Source organism: Sminthopsis crassicaudata, chromosome 2 (genome assembly GCF_048593235.1).
Source record: "Sminthopsis crassicaudata isolate SCR6 chromosome 2, ASM4859323v1, whole genome shotgun sequence".
Classification (NCBI taxonomy): domain Eukaryota; kingdom Metazoa; phylum Chordata; class Mammalia; order Dasyuromorphia; family Dasyuridae; genus Sminthopsis; species Sminthopsis crassicaudata.
Window position 1 is genome coordinate 315,638,902 of NC_133618.1, and position 25,940 is coordinate 315,664,841.

Consider the following 25,940-nt stretch of genomic DNA (forward strand, 5'->3'; position numbering starts at 1 on the left):
TTTTTGTGGTGGCAAGGAATTAAAAATTGAGTGGATGCCAATCAATTGGGAAATAAGTTGTGGCATATGAATGTAATGGAATACAATTTCCTATAAAAAATGATAAGCAAGCTGATTTCAGAAAAGCCTAGAAAGGCTTATATGAACTGATGTTGAGTAAAGAGAGCAGAACAAGGAGAATGTTATATACAGTAAGAGCAAGATTATGTGATAAGCATGTATGATAGACTTTGCTCTTCTCAGCATTACAGTGATCTAAGACAATTTTAATAGACTGGGGATGGAAAATGTCATCCATACCCAGAGAGAGAATTAAGGAGATTGAATGTGCATAGAAACATACATGTTCATCTTTTTTGTTTGTTTTTTCTTTCTCTTGGTTTTTCCCATTTATTTTTATTTTTGTTTCATAATTCAACTAATATGGAAATATGTTTGAAATGCTTGTATATGTTTAACCTATATCAGATTTCTGGCTGCCTTGTGGAGAGAGAGAGAAAAAAAATTTGGAATTCAAAATCTTACAAAAATGAATTTTGAAAACTATCTTTATATGTAATTGGAGAAAATAAAATACTATTGAGAGAAAAGATCATTGGATTTAGCAACTAAAAGATCTTTAATGACTTTGGAATGATCAGTTTCAGTACAAGGATAAGGCCAGAAGCCAGATTATAAGAGGTTAAAGAAGGAGTGAGAGGAGAGAAAGTAGAGTCATCTATGGTAGACTGCCTTTTTGAGGAATTTAGCAATAAAGGGCAGAAGATATATAGGACAATAGTTAATGGAGATAAAAGGATCAAGTGAGAACTTTTTCAGAATAAGACATGAAACTTTGTAGTCAATAAAGTCAATAGATAAGGAAAGACTGAATGTAAAGGATAGAGTGAGACTGACTCATCTGTAAAATGAATTGGAGAAGGAAACCACTTTAGTATCAGGGTCACAAAGAATGGGTTACAACAGAACAAATTTGTATATTTTTATTTTAAAGTCTGATTCTTCCTATCTTGCATAAAAATATTATAGGTGTCTAATAAATACTTGTTGACTTGATTTTGACTCCCTATCTCCCCTGATGTGGGCAGATTTGCTCTTTAGACAATTTGGTTACTCATTCTTCTTCTTCAAAATCCTGGTTCAAGACAGTGCAGACAGTAAAACATAAGTTCTTTCTATTCAGAAGAGCCACCAGCTTCTTGACTTCCTGGCAGCTAGATTTAGTGGCATGAAACATCATACCTACCTGTCTTTGATTTTTATATAGACAGTTCTGATTATATGGTTACATTTTTCTTGGGAGAGTTCCCCTTAAATTCTTTGTATTTCATTGTTGGTGGAGTTGTGAACTAATCCAAACATTCTGGAAAGCAATTTGGAATTATGCCCAAAGGGCTATCAAACTGTCCAGCAATACCTTTGCTAGGTCTATATCTCAAAGAGAACATAAAAAAGAGAAAAGGACACACATGTGCAAAACTGTTTGTGGCAGCCCTTTTCGTAGTGGCAAGAAACTGGAAACTGAGTGGATGTCAGTCAGTTGGGGAATGGCTGAATAAATTATGGTATATGGATGTTATGGAATTTTATTGTTCTGTAAGAAACGACCAGCAGAATGATTTTGGAGAGGCCTGGAGAGACTTACATGAACTGATGCTGAGTAAAATGAGCAGAACCAGGAGATCATTGGACAGAGCAACAGCAATATTATATGACAATCAATTCTGTCAGACATGGCTCATTTCAAATGAGGTGATTCAGACCAGTTCCAATGATCTTGTGATGAAGAGAGCCATCTATATGCAGAGAGAGGACTATGGGAACTGAATGTGGATTACAACATAACATTCTCACTCTTGCTGTTGTTGTTTACTTGCATTTTATTTTCTTCCTCACTTTTTTCCTGTTTGATTTTATTTTTATTATACAGATTGATAATTGTATAAATATGTATGCATATGATTTCACATATGTTTTAACTTTTTTTTTTTTTTTTTTTTTTTTTTACTGAGGCAATTAGGGTTAAGTGACTTGCCCAGACTCACACAGCTAGGAAGTGTTAAGTGTCTGAAGCCAGATTTAAACTCAGGTCCTCCTGACTTCAGAGCTGGTGCTCTATCCACTGTAATACCTAGCCGCCCCTATTTTAACATTTTTAACATGTATTGGACTACTTTCCATTTAGGGGAGGAGGAGGGAAGAGGGGAAATTGAAACATAAGGTTTTGCAAGGGTTAATGTTGAAAAATTATCCATGCATATGTTTTGAAAATAAAAATCTTTAATAAAAAAATTAATTCTTTGTATTTGTTGCAATTAAGTTTATTACAAAAATTAGCTAAACAAAATTATAAAGACCTAAAAGAAATATTTAATCAGTTCTGGCATGTTTATATATTTAATATATCTTGAATAATATATATTTAATATATTTCATGAGAATCTTTCCTTTCTTCTGTCTGTCTGTCTAGATAGATGCCTTGTTATCTTCCAGTTTACACATAAACTCTTTACATTTCAGAGACCATATGTCTGCAGCTACATCTCTATTTCATTGGTTTCCCAGCACTAGAATCTCTTAGGAGCTGCCCAATAGATAGCCTCTGTAGAGGTAAGAAACCTCCCAGAGTCTGGAAGGTCAGTTTGTAGAGGCCCCAATCATTTTCGAGAAACTCCAGGCCATGTAGTTATTTTAGAAATTTAGGAATATAGCTGTTGGGAGTGATGTAGCATATCTTTGTAAAATGTGTGTAAAAGGGAGTTGGGCCTAATATCTTTATTCCATTGGGCTGTCCTTCAAGGATGAGTGATTTGTCATGCAAAAGTCTGAGCTGCTCGCTTACACCTAGACTCAGAAATAAGCCCTTCTTAGTTACATGAGAGAAGAATAGGGTTTACTGTTAACCCCCATTACCAAACTTCCTACCAGTCTTTTGAAGTCCAATCCCATGATGTCACTTACCCATCTTTTTTCTTTATTCTGTTCTCCTCCAATGCCTATAAACTTACCTGCTTGTTCCTTATTCTTTACTTCTCTCCTCTCTTGGAATTTTAGCCCACTTTAATTTGTATTATAATTATAATAAAAATCTGCCTCTTGACTTGGAGATTATCTAAACCAGGGGTTCTCAAATTACGGCCTGCAGGCCAGATGCACCACTGTAGCCCTCTGGATTTCGGCAAATGGGCTGAGGGGAAGAGACAGTGTGAGGTTTTGTTTTTACTATAGTCCGGCCCTCCTACAGTCTGAAGGACAGTGAACTGGCCCCCTATTTAAAAAGTTTGAGGACCACTGATTAAGCTTCCAAATTCTTTTGGGATAACTGTGTCGTGGGCCCAGAATACCAATATTCTGGGGTCTCCCTAAATCCCCACAAAGTGATTTGTTACAGTTTTGTCTTCATGTAGGAAGAACTCTAGTCTTAAAGAATTGTCTTTTGTGACCCAGAGGTTTGTTAAGAAGACCACACCTCTTTCTTACTCCTACCTGTTGATCTTCAACACCCCTGCCCCCATCCTCATTTGGAATCTTAAAGACTCTATTTGGTGCAAATGAAGGTAGCTTAGCTGTGCCAGACCTAAAACTGTATTATGAAGTAGCAGTTATCAAAACCTTTTGGTACTGGCTAAGAAATAGGAGTAGTGAATCAGTGGAATAGATTAGGTTCACAAGACACAAAACTCAATGACTATAATAGTCTAGTGTTTGATAAACCCAAAGACTCCTGGGATAAGAACTCACTATTTGACAAAAATTTCTGGAAAAATTGGAAAACAGCATGTCAGAAACTAGACACTGACACCTAACAACACCTAATACCTCTATCAAGATAAGGTCGAAATGGGTTTATGATTTAGACATAAAGGATGATGCTGTGAGGGATAGAAAATCCTATCCAAAAATGACTACTCAGAGATCACTCATAGAAAAGCAGAATTATTTATTAGAATCTCGAGAAGCAGACCCCATCCTGATCTGTGAGCCAGATTCACAGCAGGAGAGAGCCACTCCCTTGAAGATGATCACGACTTTTATACATTTCAGACAAAGAACCTCCAAAATCCCACCCCCCCCATAGGTTGTGATTGGTCATATTTGGTCAGTGGAATGCAGCTGGCAATGTGATTTATAGCTTCTTCGGCCATGTATAGGTTAATACCTATTTGGGCAAAGGAATGCAGCCTAGGCCTTCACGTGACTGGGGCCTATAGGCCTGATTTTATGTTAGCTAGCAGTCTCTGATTAACATGTGCTTAATCTGTAAATTCTTCACCATATCTTACTCCACACAATGCTATAAGCAAATTAGGAGAGCAAGGGATAGAGTATCCCTCATATTGGGGAGAAGGAAGGAACTTATGGCCAAAGAAGAACTAGAGAACATCATGAAATGCAAAATGGATAATTTTGATTATATTAAATTTAAAAATTTTTGTACAAATAAAACCAATGCAGCCAAATTTAGAAGGGAAGACAGAAAACTGGGGGAAAAATTTTACATCTAGTGCTTCTGATAAAGGCCTCATTTCTAAAACATATAGAAATGACTCAAATTTATAAGAATACAAGCTATTCCCCAATTGATAGTCAAAGGATATGAACAGACAATTTTCAGATGAAGAAATTAAAGCCATTTCTAGTATGTGGAATAAAGAGATAAGGTGAAGAACTTACCGGAATGTGTGAATTCTTTTTCTGTATTTTATTTTCATTATTTCTGTGTTTCCCCTATGACCTGTATGATATGTGCAGGCCCATATTTATTTGAGCCTTGGCCAGCTATAAACATATTTACTTAACCTGAGCTAACGACATTTATCAGTATTTGACATTTATTGATATTTAACCTATTAGCTTGGCCATTGTCGGTTTAATTATCTAAAAGGCCTGATTTTCTGTTTTCTAGAAATCTGGAGATTTCCAGGAAACAGAAATCTTCCATTCCAATCTCTCCAGATAGCAACAACCAATTAGATGCCTCCCCCTCCTCTTCTCGATGCTCTCTTACTTGTGATGTAATCTCTTGTAAAAAAAAAAAAAGCTATGTATCTTTACTACTTCTTTAGCCCTCCTACCACAAGCTTTCTTTCTTATCTTGTGATAAGAACCTCCTCTGGAGGTTTAATAAACAACCTTTCTGCTTTTTACTGAGTGATCTCTGAGTAGTCATTTTGGGTAAGGGTCTTCTACATCCCACACACTAGTTATATAAAAATACCCTAAATCACTACTGATCAGAGAAATCCAAATTAAGACAAGTCTGAGGTATCACTTTATACCTCCCAGATTGGCTAAAATGACAGGAAAAAATAATGACAAATGTTGTAGGGGATGTGGGAAAACTGGGACACTGATACACTGTTAGTGGAGTTGTAAGCTGATCCAATAATTCTGGAGAGCAATTTGGAACTATACCCAAAAGGCTATCAAACTGTGCATACCCTTTGATCCAGCAGTGTCTCTCCTGGGTCTGTATCACAAAGAGAATAAAGGGAAAAGAACTCAATGTGCAAAAATGTTTGTAACAGCCCTTTCTTTTTGTAGTGACAAAGCATTGTGTGTGATTGTGTAACTCAAAATGACTACTCAAAGATTTCTCAAAGTGAAGAATCAGAAGTTTTACTAGAATCTCGCCAGAAGGGGACGGTCTACTCATTGGATTTCTCCAGAGAGAGGAAGCCGTGTTCATATAAATTAAGGGCAATTATATATTCATAACCCACAAGAATCCATGATCCCCCTCCCCCTTATCTGGTTAATTTTCACTGCTTTCTGTGATGGAAATAGCACAGGTTTGTTAAACTCCAGCCAAGCCAATGTAGTTGGCTTATTCCAGATATCTTTACCCAAGTTTATGATGCTCAGTTTCACAAGGTTTTCAAAAGCTTCAGGTGTGTTTGCCTAAGTTTTGGGGTTTACAATATGTATGAGCATTCTATTATAAAGTTTGTACAAAGAATTTCATTTTCCAAACCCATCAGATCTTCATAAACTAAATTTAGGTTGTAGGTTCAATTTACCTTAGTTAATAATTTTATGAGAAACCTTATAATCCCTCAAAACAAGGAGATTTATTTAGAGATAAGTAATCCAGTAAACTAGCCAAGGAGATTTAGTTTGCCTCAGGCTTTCTCAATCAACAAAATAGATAGCTAATTTGGAGACTTATTGAATATCTCCAGGCCATTAAATAATTATTAGTCGTGTTTTTCTCCAAGCAGTTAAGTAAAGGTTCAGGAGGGTATCTCAGGTATTTCTGCTAGAAGAGCAAATCTTTTGCTCTTCTTCCCAGAGCCTTAATGACTACCAGATCTTTGGTGCTGAGTCTTGAATTTCTTGCAGTTATTATTCTGAGAAGTCCTCAGTTTCCCATTTCACTCAATTGGAAACTGAGTGGATGACCATCAGAATGGGGAATGGTTGAAATGGGGAATGCCTATCAGAATGGGGAATGTTACGGCTGTTGTGGAATATTATTGTTCTATAAGAAATAATGAACAGGATTATTTCAGAAAGAACTGGAGAGACTTAGATGAACTGATGCTAAGTGAAGTAAGCAGAACCTAGAGAACATCATACACAGAAACAACAAAATTATGTGATGATCAACTATGAAGGACTTGGCTCTTTTCAAAAATAAGGTGATTCAGGCCAGTTCCAATAGACTTGTGATAAAGAAAGCCATCTGCATCCAGAGAAAGCATTGTAGAGATTGAATGTGGAGCACAACATAGTATTTTAACCTTTTTGTATTTGATGCGGGCAGAAGCCCCTTGATATTCCTTGTTTGATTTACAACTTCTTTTGGGACTTGGACTTTTGATACAAAATCTCGTCAAACTAGTTTGGGCTATCTGAGCTGGCCAGGGTTTTACAGCCCCCATTCTAATCTACTCAGATAGACCAAATGCCATCAGGAAATTCCTTTTCAGGAAGAGACTTCTGTCTGTCCCCAAAAGATAACAAGAGAATCCTTATCTTATTTACATCACTCTCCGGAACCTCCTTACATCACTGCATCTGAATGATTGTGCTCTTGTATAAAACAGAGTCCTCAAAAATCTATTCTTTGCAAAATTGGCTTTGTACCATGCAGCCATTTTGCCCACCGGCTCTCCAGTGTTTCCATTCTAATCAATAAAAATTTTGTTTCTACACAGCCTTGAGTAGCGAAATTCATTCGCTAAAGCACCCATCCATTGGGACTTTGGGAAGGAGAGAGATAATTAGACATCTTGAAAAGAACTGACCCATCTCGGTTTAGACCCTCAATTTACTCCTCATCATATTCTTTGCTTGTTTTTTTTTTTTTCCTCATTTTTTCCCCTTTTGATCTGATTTTTCTTTTGTAGCATGATAAATATGGAAATATGTTTGGAAGAATTGTACGTGTTTATCTTATATTACTTGCAGTATAGGGAAGGAGGGTAGGGAGGAGGGGAAAAATTTGGAACACAAGATTTTGCAAGGGTGAATGTTGAAAACACTCTTTGAATGTATTTTGAAAATAAAAAGGTACTATTAAAATTTAAAAAAAAATTGTAGGCTTGGATCTTCTCCAAATCAAGGGGAAAAGGTTTTATTATGCTGCTGAGGGGGTTAAATTTCAAAAGAAGTTAGCCAACTAACCCCCAAAAGAAGTTAGCTATAACAAGGAGTATTCATAAAGAAGTTAGCTATTATGATGTTTAGCAACAGACTAACCCCAAAAAGGAGTTAGCAAGGATCTATAGTATGGCTTTCTGATTGGATACAGTAAAAAGTCCACTTGAATAAAAGGCCTACTTAAGTCCGAGATGATCCTATCAGTGCTCCTCTCAGCTTTTTTTGGCCTTTAAGTGAAACAATGTTTGAGAACTCAGGTACTCAAATCCTGGTTTAGAATCACTGACAAATTGTTAGAACAGAAGCACCCCAAGGTCAGGGGACCTTACTGATGTCTTTCCTAGGGGAGATTCTTAATCTTCTGGCTTTGGCATCTATGATCTTGATCCTCTGATCTAAGAAGGCTATTGTTCAATCAATGATTATAAAAGAAGAGGCCTGGGAATATAATATTTCTTCCCTTAAACTTTAGGGAAGATATATTAGTGATCCTGAGACTCTCTAGCTATTGTTCTGACAGTCTCAATCTATCAATGATTCTAAAGTCTTCTGGCTTCAAGGATAGTCCTAGGTCTGTTGGTCAGTGATAACCAAATTCCTGAGACCTCTAGGCCATAAAATTAGCATATCGATAACATGAAGAACTAGATTAAAACGTATCCTTGCTTCAGGTTCCCTGCTTATTTTTTTTAAATTTAGCCCATTTCAATTGGTGTTACAATTATAATAAACTTTGCCCCTTGCCTGGACGTGGATTCAAGCCTGCAAATTCTTTTGAGACACCCTACTGGTCTGTGACCCCAAACTTTTGGGGTCCCTTCCCAATCTCAACAATCTCACTTTCTCTAACTTTGGGTTCCCTTTATTCTTATTTTACTACCTAACAGCCCCTTATGATTGCTCCTTTTAAAGGCTTATTGCTTGAAGCATCTTAGCTCAGATCTTCTAATGAACATCACAGATCTTTAAAAGACCAAATGCAAAGAACATTGAGAAAATTGGGATCAATCTGCAAGTCAGCCCCTTTACTTACCACTACTGTGTGAGATGCAAAAGAAAAAAGACACCTACCAAAAATGACTACTCAGAGTTCACTCACAGTAAAAAGCAGGAAAGGTTTATTATAGCCCTCAGGAGTGGGAGCAGTCCTGCCTAGAGAACAAACGGTGAAGATTCTCAAAGCAGGAGGGCTAAAGAGTTAGTACAGACTTAGCATTTTATAGGATTCCTTGCCAGACATTGCACCATAAATTAGAAAGCATTAAGAAGCACAGGGTCTCCTAATGGAATATCGCTGTCAAGAAAAATGGGAATGGAAGGTTTGTTTCCCTGAAATTACCTGCCTTGTAGGAAACCTTAAATCAGCAGATAACTGAGCTGACCGTGTTTAAACTAGTGGGTTAAACAATGTCAGACATTGATGAATGCCACCAATTTAGGTTAAGGAAATGTGTCTGCAACTGGCCAAAATTTAAGTAAATAGAGGATTACACATAGGTCGAAAGGAATCACGAATGACTAAGGGACACCCGGATACAAAGAAAGTTCCGTGGAAAGGCCTGAAAATGCATGTTGGGCAGGGAGTGGCAGAATTACTCCACGGGCCAGGGAGTCCACATGTGTTTTCACAGGAAATGGGGAGAGATGGGTGGGCGCTTGGAGAGAAGCAAGACCAAAGAACCTGTTAATGGACAAAAGAAAAAGAAGAAAAGGGGCAGTGGAGACAAAAAAAAAATCCTCCTCGTCTGGCAGCTTTACAGTTAACAGGAGCAGGGGCAACAACTTGTCAATCATTAAAGGACCCCACAAACTGCTGCACAGAGCGTTTTCATTCAGAATGCACTGAAGGACTGAGTATAACATGGGGTCAACCTACCCCGGAAGTGGTTCTGGTGGGAAATGCTTCTGTGAGTGTGTGTGTGTGTGTGTGTGTGTGTGTGTGTGTTGGGGGGGAGGGGGGGAGAGAACAGGGATGGAACATTACTTGTGTGAACAGCACAGTACCAGAAAGTACTGGGGCTAAGGTTCCTGAGGAAGGCATATTTTTTGATATAGCTAGATATAGATATGCTATTACACCTGTTCATTCCTCTGGGTGGTATCTGTCAGCAGCAGGCAAAACATTTCATAGTCTGACGGCCAAAATAAGACCAAAGAGATGCGTCAGTTATGTAATTTTAGGGGTGGTAATGATTGTGACATCATTTACATCTACTGCTTCATTAACTGTATCTTTATCAAATCTAAATCAAATATGCAAAATCAAATTGTAATTATGTAGAAGCTTTAGCAAAAAAAAAAAATGTTAGCATAGCCCTGCAAATGCAAAATCATATTAATGATTAATTTTTATCATTTGCTTAATGAATTATCAGAAATAGTCATACATATAGGAGATGAAGTTAATTAGGGGATAAGAACCAGATTGCAAATGAAATGTGATCATAGATAGATGTACTTCTGTATGTGTAACACCAATCCTATGTAATGATACAAAAAATGATTGGAAATGAATTAGGAACCACCTGAATGGGGTATGGAAAAATAATATTATAGCATTAGATTTTGAAGATTTAGAAAAGATAGTTCAGGATATTGATCACTCTACTAAAAAAGATCTGCAATCTAATATGATTGCGGATCAATTTTGGGACTGGTTTCATAGGAATCCATTTACTTCCTTAACACATTCCTTGTTCCACTGGAATGTATAATATGTGTTATACTTTGCTTTGGCCCAATACTGATCAAATATTTGATTAATAAAAGTAAGGAAATCAAAACTCAGATACATTGGCAGCAGTTACAACAAAAGAAAGAGGTAGGAGTAGAGGGTGGAGGTGATGTGTCAACTCTAATTCTGAACTAGAAGTCTGGAGAAACTCATACATCCTCTAAACACGACTCTCCATGACCCTAAAAATTTGATGTATGTGCAGACCTCATGACTGAGAAAAACAAGAAATTGGCTAGCAGTATGTGTTCATCCAGTAGGAACAAGAAGCATAATTTTCACAACTTTTTATACATCATTGTGGATTTGCTCTGTAAAAAATTTGTCCCTCCAACGACGAATAAACAGATTGCTTACTTGCATCCCTTCTAACTTGTGCAAAACTGAGCTAGGGATGGGTCTGCTGGGTGGACCCAACATGCAATGACCAACTATGAAAGACTTGGTTCTTCTCAGTGATTCAGTGATCCAAAGCAATCCCAATAGACTTTGGACAGAGAATGCCATCTGCAACCAGAAAAAGAACTGTGGAAATTGAATGTTAATCAATATATGCTGTGTTCGCTTCTTCTTCTTTTTTTTTTTTTCTTTTGTTGTTGTTGTTTTTTTTTCCATGGTTTTTCCCATTTGCTCTGATTTTTCTTTCCCAACATGATTCATAAACCAATGTGTATTAAAAAGAAATAATTTTTAATAATAAAAATAGTTAGAAAGATGGCAGAACAAAATCTCAAGCAACATAGATATTTCTTCTTCTAATTGGCTATTGATGACCTGGTCAAAATTGTGAACATATCATTTGTACCTCCCCTTCTGAAACCCTTTCAACCACGGCCAAGATACGACTCTGAATCACAAGATAAAAATTCTCAGGTAATGGGAGATGCTATAGGCATGGTAGTTCAGGAACATGTCTTCCTGAGTTCAAATCTGGCCTGAGACACTTAATGGCTAGGTGACCTGGACAAGTCACTTAATGCTGTTGACCTCATTTGGTGAGGAAAGGAACAGAGAGATTTAAAGGCAGGGGACAGGGTGTGAACAAGTAGAAAAAGGAGATGATGAGGCATCCCTCTCCCACACTGAAATTCCATCTTCTTTGGCTCATAAGTAGGGCAGAGCTGGGAAAAAAAATCTATTTTTCCACAGTCACATACATGTGAGGGCATATAACAGATCAGGCTTGATCCAGGCTGCTGTACTTCAAGTTTGGGTATGAAACAAAAAGTAGAAAAAGGATATTTGGTGAAGATACATCCTCATTGTGGATGAGCACAGCTTCCCTGCCATTGGTGGTACCCTTGTCCAGTCTAAGGAAGTGTCCAAACCTTCTCATACTCATCTGACACCAAATATACTTGGGTATCTTCACTCTTGGGGTCAGATGCCACATGTGGATCACCTCATAAACAAGCCAAGAGAAGACTTCTGCTTTGAGCAGTATATTATTAAGATATTAGGAGAAACTGTTCTAGAGCTAAGACCCAGCAAGAAACTGTGCCCTGAACAGTCCTTTGCATTCATTCTCTGGACAATGATCTTGCCCTCTGGCAAAACCACACAATTATTGTATTACTTTGTTCTCTTGAGCTTGGACAAACTAGGAAAAGTACTCATTTTCTAGTATGTAGCCCTGTTATGAATCAAACTGCCCCTCATTTTCAGGGGTACAGCTTACTGTGTAGCCATTGGTAAAAGAACTGAGATCTCACCACACTGCCTCTGGTCTTCAATTGTGGGTAGGGCCTTGGAACATGCCTCCTTCTTGCGAGTCAGTACTCCACTTTGAAATTAAATATCCATTTGATTCCTCACTCTCCTGTTTCTAGCCTGTTTGGATCTGGTCATCCACAGGTCAGAGTCCTGTTCTGTTTAGATGATATCAATTTTGGGACACTATACATAAAGTTTATTTAATATTTTATTTTTCCCCAATTAATGTAAAAACAATTTTAACATTCATTTTTAAAACTTTGAGTTCCAAATGCTCTCCCTTTCTCCTTCCCTAACCACCTCTTTGAGAATGCAATCAATTCAATATGGTATACATGTGTAGCCATATGAAACATTTTTTGTATTAGTCATGTTTTATTTATTTTTAAGCCCTGATAACTTTATTTTTTAATTAAAACTTTTTATTTTCAAAACATATGCATGGATAATTTTTCAACATTAACTCTTGCCAAACCTTGTGGTTCCAATTTCCCCTCCTTCCCCCTTCTTCCCTTGGATGGCAAATAATACAGTATATGTTAAATATCGTAGAAATATATGTTAAATCCAATATATGCATACATAGTTATACAATTATCTTGCTGCACAAGAAAAATCAAATCAAACAGAGAAAAAAATATAAAAATCCAAGCAAACAACAGCAAAAGGAGTGAACATGCTATGTTGTGATCCACACTCAGTTCCCAGAGTCCTCTTTCTGGGTGTAGATGGCTCTCTTCATCACAAGATCACTGGACCTGGTCTGAATCATCTCATTGTTGAAGAGAGCCATGACCATCAGAATTGATCATCATATAGTCTTGTTGTTACCATGTACAATGATCTCTTGGTTCTGCTCATTTCATTTAGCACTGATGACTTTCTTATGGCACAGAGAGAATATTTCTAGGAAATTTATAGACTTGTACAGACCTAGGAGGTCCCTACCAATTCTATGGGTTTACAGAATTTATATCCCAGGTAAGTTAAGTACACTGTCATTATTTTTATGTTTCAAAAAATGATACTCAATTCTTTTACTCAAAAAAAAAAAAAAAAAGTCAATAAACCCAACCAAATCAACTTTATCTTACTGGTGAGGAAAAAAAAATCCTATTCCAGTTATTCTAAAAACAATCTCTCTAGTTGTACCATTTTAACATACTCTTAGTCTACACCATTATAAATTTTAAATGGTGAGTTACAATTTGGAAGGGTTCTTTATATGATCATTTTCTAAATGCTTGTGAAAAAAGGCTTGGAGTTGTTTCCAAGCATCAACTTGGGCCATGGAGTGAGCCTTGACTTCTCCTCCAAAGATCACAAGTTTTCCTACCAAACTGTGAAAGCTAACCAGGCATACAGGGAAGTATGGGGGCTCAATATAGTGTCCTGTGGCAGGGTAACAGATAATCTCGGGCTTTTTCTTTCCATGGGCTTGTAACAATTTGGCAGCCTCGTTGGCAAAGAATTCACTTTTCCAGTTGCGGTCATCGAGACCAACGAGAAACAAGAAGCAGCTCTCGGCTCTCTCAATTGGAATTAAGCTTTTTCGGTTGGGCTCCTCCAAAGGGTTGTTGAGGGCTTCGATGATGTCGGCAAACCCGCTGTCAGTCATCTTGACACGTTTCATGTCAGACCCCAGCGGGGGCATGGTCATGCCCTTATAGTGCAGTGCAGCCCCTACATTTGCCACGGAGCCATTGATGGTGGCAGTGGCTGTGATGTCCTTCAGGTGGGAGGCCATGGAGATGCACAGATCACCCCCCTTGGAAAATCCCAGCAGCCCAACACCTGGACCCTTTACCTAAGAGTCAAAGAAGGATGAGAATAACGTTATGACTAACAAATAAAATAATAGCTTTACTTTTGCCCTAAAAGATATTTTTGGGCCTTACTGATTTTTGTACTAGTCCCCGCTCACATAAATACAGGACATGTAAAGCTCAATGGATACAGCATTTTCATTATGACCTTACATTAGAAATATTATGACATCCATTTTTCAGATAGGAAACTGAGGATCAAATACTTGCCCACAATCAGTCACTTGAAATTCAAGAAAGCTAGATGGTACAACAGTAGAGCACTGCTCCTAGAGTCAGGAAGACCTGACCCTTCTGAGACTCTTTAACACAACCAGTTTTCTCAGTTGTAAATGAGAGACAATTAAGAGCATCTACTGCAAAGAGTTATTGTGAGGATCAAGTCAGACAACATTTACAAAACACTTAGCAAAGTGCTCAGGATATAGTAGATACTTAATACATTTTTCCTTCCCTCCTTCCTCCCTTCCTTCTGGTGAGGCAGTTCACATATGTATCTAGGGGGGGAAATCATGCATTTTAATTAAGACCTTTTGGAGAAAATGTCTCTTTTCCAATCTATTAATGAGTCTACTGGTGAGACTAATATGCTGATAAATGAAATAATTTGAAACAGGGAAACACTGTGCATATATCAAGTCAAGTCCTCATCAATATTCTTCCTTGGATCTGGATGTGAGATGTCTAACTCACTCATTTTATAAATGAAGAAATGATAGCCCAGAGAAATTAAAAATGTATGAATTCCCTAGGTGACACAGATAATCATTATCAGAGGTGATTTACATTTATCTCAGTTTTCTCTTTCCAAACAGGAAAGGTATTGGTCAGAATTAAAATACTCTTTGGAAATAAGGGAAATTTTCAAAGCAAAACAGGCATTTATGTGGGAAAACTGATAAAGAGCTGGGCCTGGAGTTGTCTGGTCTCAGACACTTACCAGCTATATGACCCTGAGCAAGTCACTTAACCCTGTTTATCTCAGTTTCCTCATATGTAAAATGATCTAGAGAAGGAAATGGCAAACCAGACCCCTTCCCAGTAAACACTTATAATAGGAGTTTTCATTCCTGGTATAATTTCTAAAAATGAAGGGCAATCAGGGAAAACCATCGACCCCTAGAATCGAAGAAAATTAAAGAAGAGAAAAATCATAAAATAAGAAGACAACCTGGGGGTGGTTTTTCAGGTACTGGACAGCCTCTTCAAAATATTCCAGATGAAATTCCTTCATGGTTTTGGGAAGGTCCTCAAAGCCATAGTATGCCAGAGCCAGCACAGCAAAACCGTGTCCAGCCAACAGGCTTGCTTTGTATTCAAACAGGCCTCCTCCTGTTCCAGAGATGTCGATGATCCCAGGGAAGGGCCCTGAGCCTATAGGAAAGTTAAAGTCATAAAGCATTCCCTTTGAAGTGCTCCCTTCAAATTCTAAGGATGGTCAGGCTGTTTGCTCTTAGATGACATATTCTGAGACACAATAAGACTCCTTTGTTGATGTGCAGTACATCTGCACAATGGGATTTAAAAAACTCCTAAAATAACTGGAAAATAATAACTAATATTAATAACTAGCTAATCAGTAATGAACTGAACCAGCTACACTCAGTAAAAGAACTCTGGGAGATGACTTTGAACCACTACACAGAATTCCTAATCCCTCTAATTTTGTCCACCTGCATTTTTTATTTCCTTCACAGGTTAATTGTACACTATTTCAAAATCTGATTCTTTTTGTACAGCAAAACAACTGTTTGGACATGTATACATATATTGTATTTAACTTATACTTTAACATGTTTAACATGTATTGGTCAACCTGCCATCTGGGTGGGGGAAGGAGGGGAAAAATTAGAACAAAAGGTTTGGCAATTGTCAATGTTGTAAAATTACCCATGCATATATCTGATAAATAAAAACTATTAAAATATTTTTAAAAATAACTAGCTAATGTTTATATAGCATTTATATGCTACAGTTTATATGGTATAGTATATTCCGTATATATATTTATTTAGTATATATAATGTACATATATATGGTAACATATAGTATATACATATATAGTATAGTATATAGTAATATATTACAAAATATATATATAATATTATATAGTATATATGGGGCAGCCAGTGGATAGAGCACCAGTCCCGAGTTCAAATTTGGCCTCACACACTTAACCCTTCTTAGTGTTGTGGCCTTGGGCAAGTCATTTCACCCCAATTGCCTCAGCAAAAAAAAAAGAAAAAAAGAATATATGTAATATTATATAGTATATAGTATTTATTATGGACCAGGCAATGTTCTAAGCACTTTACAATTATCTCATTTGTGAGGTAGGTGCTATTACTATCATCCCCATTTTACAGTTGAGGAAACTGAGGCAACATAGACTAAATGACTTGCCCAGGGTCATATAAATAGTTATTTTCTTGAATTTAAAGAAAACTTAAAGAAAATTTTCACTGAAATTAATCAAAGGAGTAAATTGAGGCATATCTCTGTGCAAGATAATGTTTATTAACAGAGGTGTGCTACCTGTCCACATATGGATTTGGTACCATTCATTCCAAAGACCTTGAGCAAAAGGATATAATTCACCTTATATAGGTTTGGGGAAGTTATTTGTCCTTCTTTCTAAAAGACAACCAATGACATCAGTCAAGAGGGTAGTACCTTGATTTGCTGATGCAAAGGATGGATTTAAGCTGTGCAAAGTCATCAAACTCATGCTCTCCTCCAGAGTCATTGAAGTCTAATGACAAGACAAGAAGGAAGATACCTGGCAATAGCCTGGGATGGAGTCCAGCTTTACCAGGAAGAGATTTGGGGATTATAGAACAAAGAACAGAACACAGTGGATGATATGAAATTAAGGGCATCATGATTGGTTACAGAGCTGAGACATAGAGACATGATTGGTTGAACATTTGATAATGGGGACTAGCAATAACCTCCTCTTCTTCCCTCAGGAGTCTAAGTACTTTTTGTTGGAGTCTAGGTGTGAGATAGGAACCAGACTATTGGACAATAAACCAGACATCCTTGAGAATAATTTGGTGGAGTAAAGATATCATACCCAAACTCCCTTATTTTCTCACACATTCCCCAAGGTTAGCAAAATTCCCTTGATCAGGAAAGCTGGATTTTTTAAACGTAATCCATAATGGTCCAGTTTGTGAGAATTGTATAAACATTTATTTTTTCACAGTTATGAAACTTAAATCAGAGAAAACTGAAATTTAAGAAACAAAATGTAAAGACTACAAAACTTATAGAGGGAACCCATAAATTAGAATAGGAAACACACCATGAGATGTAATCAAGTGTGGGGACTCACACAAAAATCCAGAATTAGGCATTCTGGATAGACTGTAGCCTCTGTAGTATCCAGGCAATGGGGAATCAAAGGAGGGACTTGCATTTTGGGGACAAGATATAAAACAGCATGTCTTATTGATTTTAAGTGTGCCTATGAGGTTGGAAACCTACTCTCTCTCTCTCTTTTTTTTTAATAGCTTTTTACTTACAAGATATATGCATGGGTGATTTTACAGCATTGATAATTGCCAAGCCTTTTGTTCCAATTTTCCCCTCCCTCGCCTCTCCCCCAGATGGCAGGTTGACCAATACATGTTACATATGTTAAAGTATAAATTAAATACAATATATGTATACATTGAACAACTACTCTTGCAAGAAGTTAAAATAAAATCTTTTCCTGGATTCATTAGCAAATAAGTGTAGTTCTTGGTAAGGCATTTTGTTTCTGAACTAAATTCAGAGACAAAGAACCATAATTTAATCAGTTAGAGGACAAAAACAGTTAATGGGTAAAATCTATTTCTTACAAATAGAATCCAAAAGAAAATGCTCCAGGACCAATTCTTCATTTTTCAAAAAATTGGGCTAATTTACTTTTTTTTGTTCTATACCGTTTTCATTTTTGATTCTTAAAATATAGTTCTGAAAAGAGAGGTTTTTTTTTTAAAAGGTCATTGTCTTTTAAATGGAACTACATGACAATACCTTAAAAATCCAAATCACTCAGAAGATTAGTAAGTGTATCAAGCTGGAGATATGATTGGTCACTGCATTCATCAGGATTTCTAAGTCTTTTTAATCATTTCCCCTCTTTTCCCAGTAACAATAATGCTGTAACCCCTTCCTCTATATCCTCTGTATCTGTATATCTATATCTATAACTCCTCAGATTCCTCAACTGTAAGGAATAGCAAAATTTACCACTTCTTATTCTTCCTAAACACATTAGTATATTCCTTTTATTCTCTTCTCTTTCTTACAATCCTTATAATGTAATCAATTCATCTCCAGGATCTGTTTTTCTAATGTAATTCCCTCAAAACACTTTGACTACATTAAAGTTTTGAAAAGAAACTTGTTTCTTCTCTTCCATAAGCATGTCAGCACTATATCGCACTATAGCTCCTGCCAATTACTAAAATAAATTTACCTTGCCAGATTTTCCATGAGTCTTGTTTTGTATATCAAAGTTCTTACTCAGCTTTTTCCAATTTCATCAGAAATGCTTGGAAATCCTTTATTCAAGTAAAGATCTACCCTTGTTGCATTATACTTTGTTTGGCAGAGTTACTTTTGGTTGAAAGTTTATATATTTTATCTTTTGATGTATTATATTTATTTTGATGTAATGTATTTCTCATATTGACAGTAGAAGTTTATAAGTCTTGTGTGATCCTCACTGTGGTTCCTTGGAACTTGAATTGCTTCTGAATACTTGTAGTATTGTTTTCTTTTATGACAAACCTCTAAATCTGAGTTCTGATACTCTTAAGACTTCTCATTTCAGAGTTTCTTGTTCAAAATATGTTTTTTTGGCTTTACTCCTTTTTTTCCATCTCAGCACTACATGCAACTTTTACAAAAATTATCTAGAGCACAGCTATTTAATATACCATTTTTAGGCCAGAATGCAATAAAAACAGTAATTGTTTCACAACAAATAATACAAAAAATAACAAAAAATACAGACCAAAATGTTTATATAAAAATGAAATACTAAATAATGAGTGGGTCAGAAAACAAGTTATAGAAACAATAACTACATTACAAATCACTATTGATCAGAGAAATGCAAATTAAGACAACTCTGAGGTATCATTACACACCTGTCAGATTGGCTAAAATGACAGGAACAAATAACGATGAATGTTGGAGGGGCTGTGGGAAAACTGGGACACTGATGCATTGTTGGTGGAGTTGTGAAAGAATCCAACCATTCTGGAGAGCAATCTGGAATTATGCCCAAAAAGTTATCAAAATGTGCATACCCTTTGACCCAGCCATACTACTACTGGGCTTATACCCCAAGGAACTACTAGAGAAGGGAAAGGGTCCTGTATGTGCCAAAATGTTTGTGGCAGCCCTTTTCATAGTGGCTAGAAGCTGGAAGATGAATGGATGTCCATCAATTGGAGAATGGTTGGGTAAACTATGGTATATGAATGTTATGGAATATTACTGTTCTATAAGAAATGACCAACAGGAGAAATACAGAGAGGCTTGGAGAGACTTACATCAACTGATGCTGAGTGAAACGAGCAGAACCAGAAGATCATTATACACTTCAACAATGATACTGTACGAGGGTATATGCTGATGGAAGTGGATTTCTTCAACATAGAGAAGAGCTAATCCAATTCCAATTGATTAATGATGGACAGAACCAGCTACATCCAGAAAAGGACTGGGAAATGAATGTAAACTGTTATTTTTACCTTCTGAATCCAATTCTTCCTGTGCAACAAAAAATTCGGTTCTACACACATATATTGTATCTAAATTATACTGTAATATATTTAACATATATAAGACTGCTTGCCATCAGGGGGAGGGGGTTGGGGGAGGAAGGGAAAAAATCTGAATAGAAGTAAGTGCAAGGGATAATGTTGTAAAAAATTACCCATGCATATGTACTGTAAAAAAAGTTATAATTATAAAATAAAATAAAAAATTAAAAAAAAAAAAACAATAACTACATTAAATAAAATTATAATAATGAACAACACACCAAAATTTCTGGGTAATCTTCAGGGTGGAGGGAGAAATCATATCCATATATCAAAAATAGAAAAAAGGAGTGTAAGGGTTTAAAAAGCCTCTGGGAGCAAGGAATGTGGTTCACAGCATGTGGGAAACCTGAGGGATGAGAGGTTCTGAGACGCAGGAGAGTCCTACATGGAGGTGGGGCATAACCCCTTGAGGTGGTGTCTGATTCCAGGTACCACACCTCCCTCCTTAGGGCTCTCAAGGCCTAGCAGGCCTCCCTCCTTCTTCTCAGACCAATCCCATTATGCCAGGTTCCTAGAGGATCCCCCCTTCCTCCATATCATCAGTGGGGTATAAATATATGCTATCTAAGAATAAAGTTCTCTTTTGCTTCACCCGTACCTTCTGGTGATCTGTCTCTGTGGGATCCGGGTTGGTGCCCGAAGACGGGTAAGTGTGGCCTAGCCATGCCATCAATGGATGGGCATTAAGAGTAGCTACCAGGTTAGAGTAATCCATAGGGGCATAACAAAGGAGGATTTATGAATATGCATTTTGAAAAATTAGAAAGCCAACAAACAGACATGGGGAAAAAGCATAAAAGAAGAGGCATTAAAAATGAGAGGGAAAATAAAAAAGTTGGAAACAAACCCCCCCCCAAAAAAAACCCTCACAGAAATGATAAATAAAACTAAAAGCTGGCTCTTGAATCATTTTTCCAGCCTTATTTTCTGAATTAGAACTTAATGAAAGAACCAGACTCTGCCCCTTCCCACACTCAAGTGGAGTAGTCAGGCTATTTTATTTCTGAATTCAATCTCAATTATTCCTTCTACTGGCTTTCCTTTGCTGAATGTGTCTAGGCTTCAGTCTCCCTAGTCAGAACTCTATGGTCAGCTGAGCACTGGGGGATCTCCTGTCATCCTTGAGGATTCCTTGATTAGGACTCTGGATGTGAAAGAAGTCCTCCTTGATTGAGATGACCTTTTGTCCCTGGAATTCCATCATCAGGAGCCTTGTTGTCTCTATATTCCTTTGGGTTTCCTTCATCAGGGAGTCTGGTACTCTCTCTCTCTATTGGAGTGTTCCCTATCCCAGAGCTGGATGTCTTTTCTTTGGGCTTCCACAACTGGGGCATTGGTCCTCCATTCACGCTTGTTTGTCCTGTGATTCCTGTCCATGGCTTTCCAAACATTCAGCAGGAGGGGTCTAACACCATGGAGACCTTCCTCTTTTCCTCCCAACATTCCACCACAGAAACAATTAGGTGGTACAGTGAATAGAGCATTTCGTGTGAAGTCAGGAAAACTTCAGTTCAAATCCTGTCTCAGACACTCACTAGCTACATCATCTTGTTAAGTTTCCTTTACTGAAGCATGGGAATAATAATAGTATTGTTATGAGTTGTTGTGAGAACCAAATGAGATAATATTTATAAAGCACTCAATACAGTAAACATTTATGTGCACTTAGTACATAGCATTTGCTACATAAATTCTTGCTATTTCTTTTTATGGTAGCAAGGAGTTGGAAAATGAGTTGATGCCCCTCAATTGAGGAATGGCTGAACAAGTTGTGGTGTATGAAGAGAAAGGAATATTATTGTTCTATTAAGAAATGACAAGCTGATTTTAGGGAGGCCTAGAAAGATTTAGATGAACTAATGCTGAGCAAAACAAAGAGAACCAGGAATAAATACATTGTACAGAATAACAGCAAGGATGTGTGATGATCAAGTATGAGAGACTTGATTCTTCTCAGTGGTTCAGTGATCTAAAGAGGTCCCAATAATCTTTGGATAGAAAAATCCATCTACACCCAGAAAAATATCTAAGAAAACTGAATGTAAATCAGCACATGCTATGTTCACTTCTTTTTCCTGATTTTTTTTTTTCCCATCTCCCATGGTTTTTCCCTTTTGCTCTGATTTTCCTCTCCCAACATGATTCATAAAGCAATGTGTATTAAAAATAACAACAGAAAATGCCATCTGCATCCAGAAAAAGAACTAAGGAAACTAATGTAGATCAACACATGCTACAGTCACTTCTTTTTTCTGTTTTTTTTTCCTGTCCCATGATTTTTCCATTTGCTCTGATTTTTCTCTCCTAATATGATTCATAAAGCAATATATATTAAAAAATAAATAAATTTACTGAGAAAAGAAATTCCTGCTATTATTGAAAGTACTTATGGAGCACTTGCCATCTATCCGTCATTTCTCAATCTTCTTCTGTCTTCTCTTCCTATTGTGCAACTCCTTAATGGCATCATTTATTCCTGTGCTTCTTTAGAGTTCCTCACTGGTTATATATTGAGCCTCTCAATTGCCCCCCATGTGACACACATCTTTAAGTCTTCAAAGGTAGTGACATTTCATATCTCCCTGTAATGTAGAAACATTGGGAAAATATTACTATTGAAAAGATGGGCCTTTGCTTTTGTGGGAAATTTTGAATCAGTAAAAGAACTCTGCAAATTGCTGCCAGAAAAATCATTCCACTCTTCTCCTCCTGAGACCATTGCCCATTTGTATTATCTGTATGGTGTTTGGTTTCCTTCACCCTCAAAGAAGACTAAAATAACAACTACTATGTTAAAATCAAAGTACATTGTGTCCAGCTGTGGCTGATCAGACCAACAGGATCTTGAAACGTTAATAGTCAGTCCACATAAACATTTAGAGTGGAGATGTCTCTATATTTGCACAAATATAAATACATATTATGACATATAATAATAAATCACACACTACATTATTATACAACAAATATATACAAATGCACAAATACAAGCTCTATAGGGTATCCATCCAAATGCATGTTGACATCTGACCAATTGTCATTCGTCATCCAATTTTATCTTTCCTGTATGGAAAAACAAGCAAACTCCTTTGAGTGTTTATAGATGTTTTCTAAGAGATTTTGTAATGTTCAATGATTATCTGTGTTAACCAAAAGTGAAAGAAGCAAATTATGTCAGCTCAAAGGGATCTTCATCCTTGACTTATTCAGGGCCTCTTGTACATTCCAGTATTCCTGGAAAATAAGACAACTCAAGAAGAGAGTATCTGAAATCCCTATAACATCAGTCATGATGAGACAACATATTGGGACTCCATAGAGGTGTATAGGCAGTAACCAAAAGAACTCCCCTCAATGGTAGAATGGTCATTTACTCCCAGCCCTTTCTGGTACCCCACTGTGCTCTTTTTAAGGGAAGCACAAATTTGACCCAATCTCCCAGACCTTCTCCAGTGATGGGACTATGCTAATAATAATTTGTGGTGAAAACCAGCACTCCAAGGCATTGCAAGACTTCAATAATCAAATAAAAAAAAATAAATGAGGTTATTATGTTCTTCTTAGAAAAGTGATTGAATATGTCACAATGCAAGGTCAAGCAGGCCAAAGATCCGATTTACGAGAATATGTGGGTGCAAGTTTTGGACATATAACTCAGTTCCTCTCTGGATCTCAGTTTCTTCATCGCAAAATGAGAGCACTGGATCCAAAGATAACCAGAGAATATCTTTTCTAGACACTAGAGGTTCTCCAATCAGAATTGCTGACTTTTTTGGCTTGAATCTTCCTGTACAGAAGAGAAGCCACTTCTAATCCCATATTATAAGCACTTATTAAAGCAATAAGTGTAAAGGGAGGGAAAGGGAAGATAATAATAATTTTTTATAGCACCTACTACATCCAGGCTTTGTGCTAAGTGCCTTAAAAATAGCACTTACAAATTTACTTTAAACTTACTTTACAACTATTTAATTTAATTTCTAATGACTTAAACTTCTTTATTATTTGGTCTTCAACCACCCCACAGGAATAGATGCTATTATCATCTTCCTTTTACAGATGAACAAACTGAGGCAAACAAAGGTAAAGTGACTTGCTCAGTCATATAGTTAGTAGCTTTCTGAGGCTGAATTTCAACTCTTACTTTCTGACTTCAGAGCTAGCACTATAATCTACTGTATCACCAGCTGCCTTTACTATATATGAAACACTGTATTAGATTCCAGGATTAGAAATACAAGCCAAAAATAGTCCCTTTCTGTTGTAGAACTTATATTCTGTACATGATACATTTACTAGATAAGTATTGCATATTGCTTAGACTATTACAGTAGTTTTCCTGCCTCCAGAATCTCCCCTCACAGCTATCAGGTTTGACCATGGGTTTCACTTTCCTTCTCCAGAAGTCCCAGTGACTTCATTTTTTCTAAGATCGGTAACCCTTCACCACCTGGCCCCAGCCCACCTTTTTAAAAGGCTTATTACTACACGTGATTCAGCATTATGTACTCTCCAGTCCGCTCAAGTTGGTCTAACTAAGATCCCTCAAGCAAGAGATCCACCTCTCATCTCCTTATCTTTGCTGTTCCACCATGTCTGGAATGTATTCCCTCCTTTCCATTCACTAAGTATATAAATTTCTTCAAAACTCACTCTAAATACCAACTTCTACATACGGGCTTTTCTGATTTCCTGTAGCCACTGGTGCTTTCCCAAATATTTGCTGAATCAAACGAGGGTCAAGAGAGTTGGAAGGAAACTATGGAGGGGTTTAGTGGGGATTCCTGGGCTTGAGCCTTCCGGCTCCGGGTTAGAGCAGAAATCAGGGGTATGGGAAACTGGAAAGGACCTTACACTGACTTAGTCTAATCCAACTCCTTCGTGCTTCCCCTGCCCAAAAACCTCTCGGAAAAGGGCTTCCCTCGGACATCTCAAATTCTCTGAGTGCCGCGGGGACCTTAGACTTTCTCGGAACGCTCCGTAGAGCCTCCTGCTGTGGGGAAGTGCAAGGAAAGGGGGGGGGGGGAGGTCGGTGAGAAGACGAGGGTCAGAGAAAAAAGAGCATTGGAGGGGGGCAGTTAGAGGTTACTGACCGGGAGGCAGGAAGAGGGTGGCCCGCAAGCTGCCCTCTCGCACCGGGATCCTCTTCACCCCCGGCCTCAGGAAGCCCCGCTCGTGCACCGCCTGCGCCAGCAGCTTGGTGGGCTGGGGGTCGTGACCCTCGTACACCTCCAGATCCACGCGGAACGGGGTCTGCACGTCCCGCTTCACCAGGCGCCTATAGGACTTCTCCGGCCGCATGCTCCAGAAGAGCCCCATGGGCTCTACGCCGCTGTAGCTGCCCCCCAGAGCGGGCTCCCGCGCCAGGTGCAGCTGCCCGCCGGCGTCCGCCCGGTAGTGCGCGGAGGCCTGGAAGAGCTCCCCCTTCTCATCGCGGAGGGAGGCGCGCAGGGTGACCGGCTGGGCCGGGTCCAGACCGTGCACCGCGATCTCCACCGGCTCATCCCACAGGCAGCGGGGCCCGGGACTCACACTTACCGTGACGGCCATTGAGAAGGCAGCCCTTTGGGAGGAGAGCAGGAACCTGGAGCAGAAAGTTGAGGGCTCTTTGCTACTAATCATCTGCGGGATGTCCCGCGAGACTCCATGGCAAAAAGCGGGCGACCAGGGGAATTTTGCCAACTCTGCCAAGCATTTTCCAAACCGGGAGCTTCTCAGCAAAGACATTACGACATCAAAGAAAGTGCCAATCTGATTAAAACAACAACAACAACAACAAACTAAAAAAAAAGTTTTATAGTATGATCAGAACATCGGAATAAAGCCGAGCCCCGGGTCCCATAACAAAATGAACTTGACTAACCGTCCAGAGAAATCACAAGATGTAATTACCATACGTAATGTCATAAGTCTCTAATATCATCAAGGTCATCAGACCCTGGCACCGCGCGGGAGGTAGAGGTGAGCCTCCCCAAGATGCTGAAATTCTTAGGCACTGTTTCCAAAAATTGCAGAGGAGATAAGATCCTCTGGTTACACAAGGAGATGCTTCCCTCCCTCCGCCCCCACACACCCCAGCTTGAGGTTTGCTCCTGAGTCGAGTTTCCTAACCTGAACCCTGAACACGTTACTTTTACCTCTTCTCTCCCCCTACTACCCATTTCTCCCCTAAAAAAAAAAAAAAAAAAATCCATAGTCCAGTAAAAGGTAAAGTACTTAAGGAAAGAACAT

At 38.0% G+C, this 25,940-nt stretch overlaps 1 protein-coding gene across 2 annotated transcripts; it reads right to left on the reverse strand.

The window, feature by feature from the left end:
- Positions 1 to 12,242: 12,242 nt before the first annotated feature.
- LOC141556250 (acyl-coenzyme A thioesterase 1-like) lies at positions 12,243 to 25,720 on the reverse strand. Of its 2 annotated transcripts, none has more exons than XM_074290072.1 (4): positions 25,573 to 25,720; positions 24,803 to 25,460; positions 15,050 to 15,252; positions 12,243 to 13,859 (listed from the first exon to the last, which is right to left on the reverse strand). In XM_074290072.1, exons 2-4 carry the CDS (start codon positions 25,434 to 25,436, stop codon positions 13,254 to 13,256), a joined length of 1,443 nt encoding a protein of 480 aa, XP_074146173.1. In that variant the 5' UTR covers positions 25,437 to 25,460; positions 25,573 to 25,720; the 3' UTR covers positions 12,243 to 13,253. The 2 variants fall into 2 exon arrangements, with proteins under 2 accessions (XP_074146173.1, XP_074146172.1); XM_074290071.1 differs by having other exon boundaries at positions 24,803 to 25,489.
- Positions 25,721 to 25,940: the final 220 nt, after the last annotated feature.